The sequence below is a fragment of the Papio anubis genome, chromosome 3 (genome assembly GCF_008728515.1).
Source record: "Papio anubis isolate 15944 chromosome 3, Panubis1.0, whole genome shotgun sequence".
Taxonomy (NCBI): domain Eukaryota; kingdom Metazoa; phylum Chordata; class Mammalia; order Primates; family Cercopithecidae; genus Papio; species Papio anubis.
This window is the reverse complement of record NC_044978.1, coordinates 182,240,200-182,250,003: the sequence shown is the minus strand read 5'-3', so window position 1 is coordinate 182,250,003 and position 9,804 is coordinate 182,240,200. Positions and strand designations below refer to the sequence as shown.

Genomic DNA, 9,804 nt, shown 5'->3' with positions numbered 1-9,804 from the left:
AAGATTTACTGACTTCACATCAACATTTGTTACCTTGGCGGGGTGCAGTGGCTCACGCCTGTAATCCCAGCACTCTGGAAGGCAGAGGCAGGCAGATCACCTGACGTCAGGAGTTCGAGACCAGCCTGGCCAACATGGCGATACCCCGTCTCTACCAAAAATATAAAAATTAGCCGAGCACGGTGGTGGGCGCCTGTAATCCCAGCTAATCAGGAGCCTGAGGTGGGAGAATCGCTTGAACCCGGGAGGCGGAGGTTGCAGTGAGCCAAGATTGTACCACTGCACTCCAGCCTGGGGAACAGAGTGAAACCCTCATTTCAAAAAAAAGTATTGGTACCTTTATGTAATAGTATTTGGGTTGGGGATTGGTGCATTTCCGGTTATATGAAGGATCGTTGTATTATGTTAGATGTAATTGTGACTTTATTTTTGTCTTTATTTGAAGATTATTATCTCAGGAATATGTATGGGTTCAAGTTGACAAGGGGTGGACTCGTGATGGTTAATATTGAGTGTCAACTTTTGGATTGAAGGATACGAAGTATTGATCCTGGGCGTGTCTGTGGGGGTGTTGCCAAGGAGATTAACATTTGAGTCACTGGGCTGGGAAAGGCAGACCCACCTTCAGTGTGGGTGGGCACCATCTAATCAGCTGCCAGTGCTGCTAGAATATAAGCAGGCAGAAAAACGTGAAAGGAGAGACTGGCCTGGCCTCCCAGCCTACATCTTGGCCTTGAACATGGGACTCCACGTTCTTCAGTTTCAAAACTTGGACTGGCTCTCCTTGTTCCTCAGCCTGCAGATGGCCTATTGTGGGAACTTGTGATCGTGTGAGTCGATACTTAACACACTCCCCTTTATGGATCTATCTATTCCATTAGTTCTGTCCCTCTAAAGAACCCTAACACAGCCGGGCTCCCACTGACCCCCTTGTCTTGGTGCCTTGGCAGAAGGCAACAGCAGGAGCGTTTTCCCGTGCCAGCTGCTGTCAATACTGCTCAGTCCCTGCACCCCAGCTTCCAACACACATTCTCAGAGCAGTCACAGTAGCAAGAACGTTTATTATAAAAATAGGTGGATAGAGTAAGTGTGCTTTAACTTCCGGACAGATGACAGTGCTACTGCGATGCAGTTTCTCAGGGCAGACATGCGGCTCTGCAATGGCGGGGGCGGCCCCCCTAGTGTGATGCACAGCCGCAATACTCCATTTGACAAACCTCCTGGTTCAAGGCAGAGAGGAGACACCTTATTCTACAGAACAGGATGGGGCTTCCACCCTAAGGACCATACAAGTGACCCCCATAGGCAGCTACCCCTTTCTGGTAAGCTGCAGCATGCCCAGGTGCAGGCTAGGGGAGGGGCTGGTACGCTAGCACTAGATTGCTCTGGCTTCAGCCTGATGGAGACACAGACCAGGACCTCCCTCTGCCAGATGCTCCTAACCCCATCTCCACCTCCAGCCTCCAGCCTCACTGGCAGTTCCCCGTGACCCAGCCTGTTCCATAGCCAAAGGGGGACCAAAGGGAATGATCACAGTGCCCCGCACCTATTTAGGGGCCTTGGATCTCAGGAGAGCTCAACCCATGGCATCTGAGAGTACCCACCCTGTCCCTTGGGGCAGCTGCACCGGGCCAGGGGGCCGTAAGGGCACGGGTGAGTCTCAGTCACTGGCAGCACTCAGCCACATGCCTGAGGAGCTCTTCACCTTGCTCGTCACTGAAGCACTCCAGGCAGTGAGGGCACTGAAGGTCCCCCTGGCCTCTCTGGGCCATGCCAGGATGCCCGCCCTCTGCAGGGGGTTCCAACTGCTGGGCCCCAGTCCCAGGCCTCCAGCCACCAGGCACCATAAGCTCCAATGCATCAGTGGCCAAGTACTTGGCAGCTTTGCTCCCAGCATGGATCCGGCAGGCGTCTGGCTCCTGGGAATCCTGGAGAAAAGGCAAAGGTCTATTTACATGGGCTGTGCTGAAGGTCACAAAGTCTGGTCTCAGGTTCCAGCAACTAGAGGTACTTCATCTCTCCCTGAGCGGAACTTCAGTCCCTCACTTTGCTTCCTGCTGTGCCCCAGAGCCCAGACAAGGGGGTGCTCAGTGAATGACTGAGGAGATCGCACCCACGCTCCTTCATGCGCTCATGAAGAAACAGGCCCTAGTGTGGTCCACTCCGCAACCCCTTGGTGGAAGTCCTGTTCAGTTGGCCCCATCGGCCCTAGGAGACCTGACTGATAAGTTGGCCCTGATGATGTAGCCCACACACCACTACAGAGTGGAGGTGGCAGAGCCTCTGGTGGGGAGCTGGGAAAACTGAGTCCAAACCCTACTCTGTACCTCCTCTGTGGGGCTTGGGGGTGCTCAGCACTCTGGGGCTCAGGAGGTCCTTCAGTAGCAGCAAGAGGTATCCCTGGCTTGGCCCCACCAACCACTTGGCACGGCCTGGCACACGTTCTCCAAACATCCGTCCTGAAGCACCGCAGCCTGCGGCCCTCACTGCTTGTCTGCGAACTTCATTCCAGTAGGCCTTGGTGCTTCCACTTCCTGTCTGAATGTGGACTTTCCCAGTGGGACTACAGCTTATCACCCAAGCTTCAGCACCACTGTCCCTGGCTGTGCCACCTAGGGACTGAGCAACCCTCGAGGGGCCACAGGCTACTGTTGAAAGGGACACAGAGGCCACTTAGTACAAAGTCTGCAGGCCCCACCAGAAACTTGACCCTCAGGGGTAAGAATCTGGGCCTGCAAGTCTGGAACCAGTTCCTCGGGTCCGAAATCTTTGAGAGGTGGCCTGAGACCATCCTCATGATTGTACCAATAGTGATCCTTCAATCCAAATCACATGCTTCCTTAAATTCGTGAAGGCCAGAAAACCCACAGTTAAAACCAAATCCCAGGAAAACCCACATGTAGGTCTGTTGCAAGATGTTCCCATTCCTGCCTAGGGGACATGCTGAAGAATCCCTGTGCCAGGGACTTAGGAGAATCTGAAATTGGGGGATGGGGAGCCGCCCATACACATTCCATTCTGTGATGCCAAGAAGGCTGCGGGGGCTGGGCAGGGGCTTGAGGCAGGGCCTGCTGTGGCTGGTGAAGCCTCCAGTGCCTCCTTGTCAGCCTGTGAACTTAACGGAGGAAGACACAGTGCCCCGCCAGGTTCCTCCTCCCTCATGCACAAGTACAAACAGCTGCCTGTGTTTAGCCCTCTGCTGCAGACTTAGTCCAAGGGTGTGTTAGAAAAGGTGTCCACCATGACTCTCCTCTGCCCTTCAAGCAGAGAATCAGAAGCCACTGAGGCCCAGTGGCTGCTTGGAGCAGGGCAGTGGGGTGGCCTCGCAGCCCCAGGATCCCTGTTCACACCCTGAAACACGGGGCAGCTCAGCTTGGCCTCCCAGCTCCAGCCCGGGGTGCATCGTTTCTCAAGAGGTATCACTACTGTTCAGGCTATGCCAGGAGAGGAAGCTCTTTGAGTGGGGCCCAGGGCCATTCCCAGGGCCAAAATTGTGTTAGATACTTGATGAGGAGCTAAATAAACAAACCTTCTGATTTTTTGAGACCGAGTCTGGCTCTGTCTCCCAGGCTGAAGTGCAGGGCGTGATCTCGCCTTGCTCGCAAGCCCGCCTCCCCAGGTTCACACTCATTCTCCTGCCTCAGCCTCCCAAGTAGCTGGGACTACAGGTTTCACCACCACGTCCTGCTAATTTTTGTATTTTAGTAGAGATGTGGGGTTTCACTGTGTTAGCTGGTGGGATGGTCTCGATCTCCTGACCTCATGATCCTCCCGCCTTGGCCTCCCAAAGCGTTGGGATTACAGGCGTGAGCCACTGCGCCCAGCACTTCTGGAGTTTTGCAAAGCACGTCAGTGAGGAGAAGGAAGAGGCCATGGGTCATACACTGAAGAACCTCACCGGTTCCCATTCACGCCAGGTCTCCCTCAAGGTACCCCATGGTAGGAAGAGCACTGAGCCCAGGGGTGGAGTGAGGGGCCCCTGGCCTGCAAGGCCCAGCTCCACGTGCCAGGCTGAGCTGGGGGATGTTACTGGACACCCAGGGCCATCATATCTACGTGAAAGGGTAAGCAGGGTTCCCGCCTCAGACAGGTCAGGACATGTATGGAGCTCACGCTTTGAGGCCCGAGACATGCCCTCTGACTGCATGACAGTGACGGACGGGCCCTGAGAACAGCCACCTGTCCTCAGGCCGCCATGCCAGCCTCCTCCATAACTAAACAGTATAACAGGGAAGCTTTCCATGACCACGCCCAGGTACTAGGCCAGGTGGCTCTCCCCAGAGCAGGGAGGGGCCCACCACAACCCTCATCACCAGCAAATCAGGGCCTTGGCAGACCCAGAAAGGCTCTAAACTCATGAGAAGAAAAACAAAAACGCTAAACCTAAGCAGGAAGAAAAACGCCGTCAGACTCTACCTGTCTCCAGGACACCTGGTGCAGCAGAGAGCTGACCCTCTCCTCCAGTTCTTGAATCCTACTTTGAGCCCGTTCCCGATCGGCCCTTTCTGACATGAAGTCATCCTTGTAAGCGAGAATCTGAAGAGGCAAGACACACATTTCTGCTCAAGCAAAGAGAAAGTGGCCCCCAGGCTTCTCCCCCACCATGACCACTGCCCACTCAGTGCCACCAAGCCTTCAGCCCAGCCTGTCCCATGATTTTGGCCACCACCAGCCAGCAGCCATCTGGTTGGTGCCGTCCAGAGCCCAAGGGACAGACACCTGCTGTTCCAGCATCTGCACCCGCTCCAGTGCAGCGTCCCGGGCCGTCCTGGAGGCCGCCAGCTCCTGCTTCACTTCTGCACAGTCGTTTATTTTCTCTTCCAATTGTCTGTTGAGCCGGGAGATCTCCTTCCTCATCAGCTCGGGCTCATGTGGGGTCTGCAGCCCCCTGAGCTGCGCATGGAGCCCCCTCACATATTCGTCCCTGCTGGCGTCGTAGCGCTGCCACTTGGCATTGAGGTCTTCAACCTGAGGAGGTGGAGCCGGAAAGCTCACCGCGAAGGCAGCTGACAGAGCTGCTCAAGCCACACCCAGGGGGACTATTCATCAGCAGTGATTTGCTGAGTGAGCGTTTCCTCTTAAATGGAAGCTGCCCCTCCCTGTTCTGTAGAGAGCAGACACTAGGCCCACTAGAGAATCCCGAGGCACCGTGATGACACCCGTACGCAACCAGCATAAACAGAGGTGCACTTGGTGCAGCTTTTCTTTTTTTTTTTTTTTTTTTTAGACAGAGTCTCACTCTGTCGCCCAGGCTGGAGTGCAGTGGTGCGATCTCAGCTCACTGCAAGTAGCTGGGACTACAGGCGCCCACCACCGCGCCCGGCTAATTTTTTTGTATTTTTAATAGAGACGGGGTTTCACCGTGGTCTCGATCTCCTGACCTCGTGATCCACCCACCTCGCTTTTCTGTCTTAGAAAAGGTACCTCCTGCTGCTAATTCTTGCATCTCCTTTACTGACTTGTGGATTAATTTTAGGGGATGGAGACGGACAGGACATATCCTGTACGTCGTTTTAAGCAAAAAAGTCCAGTCTCTAGGGACTGTGTGTATCAAGTCATAGTGGCCAGAGGGCGGGGGCAACCTCTGGGCCTCAGCCAAGGAAAGAACCCTCACTCACAGTTTGTAAGCCGCGTGTTCTCAAACAAAATGTGAAAGACACTCACGTGAGTCACCTTCTGTTTTAACAGTCGATTTTCTTCCTGCAACTTCTCAATAACACTCTGGACAGAGGTGTGCCCACCTGTATGTTCTGACTGCATGAGGAAGAGACAGAGAGAAGACAATCTGTCACATACAGCAAGAGGGGAGAAAGCTAGACCCAGAGGCTGAGGCCACAGATGATCACTGCATCCCCCAAGGCAGCGGGTAGTGATCATTCATTTGGTAGAGAAGCAAAGCAGGGACAAGGGACCACCTTCTCCCTGCCCAGGCCCACCCCTACCAGGCCCAGGCCAGAGCCCAGACGGAGGGTCTTCAGGCCACATCACCTTTGACACCGTCCTTATCCCATCCTACCTACCAGTTTGAGCTGTTTGTCTTTTAAATATTTGGAATGTAAATATTCTAAAGTCATGATGTCTACAGGGATTGGCACACCAGACATGATCAAGTCTTCTCTTTGCCAGAGGTTTACCATTATCATAGACAGCAGGGAGGGCAGGAAGCCGAATCCCATTGTAAACCAGAGGATCTCCAGCGAGGGGGCTCTCAGCTGCCCAGGGTGGGCCTGGCCGTGCACCCTGCTTACCTCCTTTGGAGCCCATGTTACTGTCCTGTCTGCAGACAATCGGGTTCAACCAGGTGATTCTGGACACAGCAATCTAACCTCTGGCCCACGCAGGGTCAGGAGTCATGGAAGCCACAGCCCAAACCAACCCCCACTAACAACTAGAGACCTGAACGAGAAGTCTCATGAAACTCGTGTGTACTCTAGAATTCTGACTGTATATCAGTGACATAATTTTTGAGAATTCCCCCCGAGTGACAAAGGAAGTGCATGTCCTAACGCAGCCTACACCGGGAAGCCCCGGGTGACTCAGCTGAGTTCAGGGCTGAGAAGTGACACTTATTTAGAGACTGTGACGAGGGCCTACGCTGCCACTGGCCCCACCCCCGCCTCAGGCTCAACACTGTGTGTGGCTCCTTTCAACTCCCCAGAGGGAAATGACACGCTGACTCAAAATCAGACCAGAACACCCGGCCTCCGCCCCGACGGCACTTTCTTTTGGTTTCTGAATGCGGCTGTGTCCTCTCTGAGGTTCCCCGCCTGGAATCCACCCAGCTGAGGTGGGCAGTTCTCAGACCAAGCTTCTCCCCAGTGGGCGCCTTGGTGAGGCTGCCGATGGGTGCGGGATGTACTGTCTGACGCAGAACATCCCAGCGTGTGTGTTTCTGCATGAACCTTGGTGCTGCCTCAGAGAACTGCCTAGAAAGGACCCGAGCGAGAGGCCCTGTGCCCGGCAGTGCGAGTGAGGTGGCGCCTCAGCCTGGGTGGGATGTGCAGAGTGCCTCCATTTCCCCGCCTGCCACACACAGACACCACGGGCACCAGCGAGATGGAAGGTGGCTGGCTCACACTGGCCACAGCACCTGGCACACACATGCCGTGGCCCGCTGCTCCCTACTCTTCTGCCTAGGAGCCTCCTGGTTTCTCCTGATGCTGAAACTCCCACAGTCCCTCTCTCTCCCACTGGACCCCACAGAGAGCTACAGCCCAGATCCAGCCTATCCTGGAGGTCCAGTGAACCCTTCTTTGGCCCTCACTGTCAACTGGCACCGCTGTCCCCTGCTTTGATGAGGAGGCTGTGGCCCTGAGCCAGGTCTCCAAGCTTGTGGGAGGTCGTGCTGCTGGCAAGGACATGCCTAACGCCAGCTTTGGAGATGGCGGTTCCAGCTGTGCCCGGATCCACTCAGACACACTGAGCCTGCCGAAGGCGACTCACGGCCCTTCCGGGAGTTCTGGGTGTGGAACTGGAGGCACTCCCTGTCCCCAGCAGTACCACCCGGCTCTGCTTCAGTTTCCTCAGATGAGGAGGATGTGACTGCACTTCCTCCAGGCAGCTCTGCCACCCTCATGTCTTCCTCCTCATCCTCAGCTGAGGCAGATGAAAGCCAGGTGCCACCTCCCACCTGGGAGCAAGGTCAGCTACAGGCCTGGTGCTGGGCAGTGCGGTGGCTGCCTGCTTTCCTATTACACTGTGCATGTTCCATCATTTTAAAAGAAACCCTTGGATGAGCGAGCTTTGTCCCGTCAGCTGACTCTCGCTGCTGAGAACAGACTGGGTTCTGGGACAGCCCCTGGCCTCTGTGATCGGGGCCTGTAGGCAATGCTCCCAGTACACAGGGTTCTTCACCACAATCTTACACTGTGGCCTACCTGGTCAGGACTTCTCTCCCCCACATTCCTGTGTGCATGCTGTCGTTCATCCAGACACTTGGCCAGATGCTGACACATGTGGGCAGTGGCGGTCAGCGTCCTCCGTAGCTGATGGGTCTCGTTGGCCAAGGAGCGGCACAGGACATCACTGGCGGCCCGGGCGCGCTCCCCTTCCGCCATGCTCCTCCGTAGCAGGACGACTTCCTTCTCTCGCTCGTGCTGGGGCTGGCTCAGTAGCTGCTGCATCTCCCTCTCTTTTTCTTCTAGTCGTTCAGTCAGCCTCTCAATTTCCTAAGTGGAAGATTTAAAAGCACAGTTTACTGAATTAAAAGAAGCAGTGTTGAGAGCAAATGTTCAGAAAGCAAAAGGAGACCTGGCATGGATGCCCCAGCAGCAGACACAAACACACTCGCTCCAAAGTCGGGCATCTGAACTAACAATTACTCACTCAGAAGTCGGGCATTTGAACTATTAACTCTGGAGTTTTTCAGCCTACAATGTTCTGTTCTGAAACTTCATCTTAAATTTTTTTTTTTTTTTTTTTTTTTTTTGAGACAGAGTCTCACTCTGTTGCTCAGGCTGGAGTGCAGTGGCATGATCTCAGCTCACTGCAACCTCCACCTCCCAGATCCAAGTGATTCTCCTGCCTCAGCCTCCACAGTAGCTGGAATTATAGGCGCCCACCACCACACCCGGCTAATTTTTGTATTTTTTTTTTTTTGGGACGGGGTCTTGCTCTCACCCAGGCTGGAGTGCAGTGGCACAATCTCGCGGCACACCAAACTCCCCCCCCCAGAGTCACACGCCTTTCTCCTGCCTCAGCCTCCCGAGTAGCTGGGACTACAGGTGCCCGCCACCATGCCCAGCTAATTTTTTGTATTTTTAGTAGAGACGGGGTTTTACTGTGTTAGCCAGGATGGTCTCCATCTCCTGACCTCGTGATCGACCCACCTCGGCCTCCCAAAGTGCTGGGATTACAGGCGTGAGCCACCGTGCCTGGCCCAATTTTTGTATTTTTAGTAGAGACAAGGTTTCACCATGTTGGCCAGGCTAGTCTTGAATTCCTGACCTCAGGTGATCTGCCCGCCTCGGCCTCCCAAAGTACTAGGATTATAGGCGTGAGCCACCATGCCCAGCCCTTTTTTTTTTTTTGAGGCAGGGTCTCACTGTCACCTAGGCTAGAGTGCAGTGGCACAATCATGGCTCCCTGCAGCCTCGGCCTCCCCAGGCCCAAGCGATTCTCCATCCTAACCTGAGTAGCTGGGACTACAGGCACGTGCCACTGTGCCTGGCTAACATTTTTGTATTTTGTAGAGACAGGGTTTTGCTGTGATGCTCAGGCTGGTCTTGAACTCCTGGACTCGAGCGATTCAGCCGCCCTGGCTTCCCAAAGTGCTGGGATGACAGTGTGGGCCACCGCACCCCGCCAAATTCTGTTTTCACAAGCAAGCGCATCATTTTAGATTTCATATCATCAAGATGTTGTTTTGAAATGAGGGTCTCGCTATATATAGCCCAGGCTGGTCTTCAACTCCTAGGCTCAGGCAAATCCCCCCACCCCAGCCTCCGGAATAGCTGGGACTACAGGCTCAAGCCACTACACGCAGTTTTCATCAAATTATCAAAGTGGCAATTCCAAGCACTTTTTTGATAGGAAAGGTAGAAACTCCACTGTAGTGGGTAACCCCCAAAAGACGTCCACAACCAAACCCCCCATTCCCCAGTATCTGGGAACAAAACCTTATTTAGAGATAGGGTCTTTGCAGATGTAATTAGTTAAGGTGAGGACAAACTGGATTAGGACGGGACTGGTGTCCTAAGAAGAAGACGGAAGTCTGGACAGACACACGGAGAGAAGGAGGCCATGTGACAACAAAGATATGAGTGACATCTTGTCTTGTAGATAAAGGCCAAGGAACACCAATGA

The 9,804-nt window shown here is 54.2% G+C and overlaps 1 protein-coding gene across 1 annotated transcript; it reads right to left on the bottom strand.

The window, feature by feature from the left end:
* Nucleotides 1-1,041: 1,041 nt before the first annotated feature.
* TNIP2 (TNFAIP3 interacting protein 2) lies at nt 1,042-8,346 on the bottom strand. The gene is made up of 5 exons (XM_031664774.1): nt 7,878-8,346; nt 5,665-5,754; nt 4,720-4,968; nt 4,417-4,536; nt 1,042-1,928 (listed from the first exon to the last, which is right to left on the bottom strand). Exons 1-5 carry the CDS (start codon nt 8,121-8,123, stop codon nt 1,665-1,667), a joined length of 969 nt encoding a protein of 322 aa, XP_031520634.1. The 5' UTR covers nt 8,124-8,346; the 3' UTR covers nt 1,042-1,664.
* Nucleotides 8,347-9,804: the final 1,458 nt, after the last annotated feature.

Bases quoted from the DNA above. Each gene is read 5' to 3' on its own strand.
- TNIP2 (XM_031664774.1), bottom strand. From the start codon at position 8,123: ATGCAGCAGCTACTGAGCCAGCCCCAGCACGAGCGAGAGAAGGAAGTC. The intron at 5,755-7,877 runs GTAGGCCACAGT...TTCCTCATGCAG, and splicing joins GGGAGAGAAGTCCTGACCAG to TCAGAACATACAGGTGGGCA. The intron at 1,929-4,416 runs GTAGAGTCTGAC...CCTTTTCTCCAG, and splicing joins ACCAGGTGTCCTGGAGACAG to GATTCCCAGGAGCCAGACGC.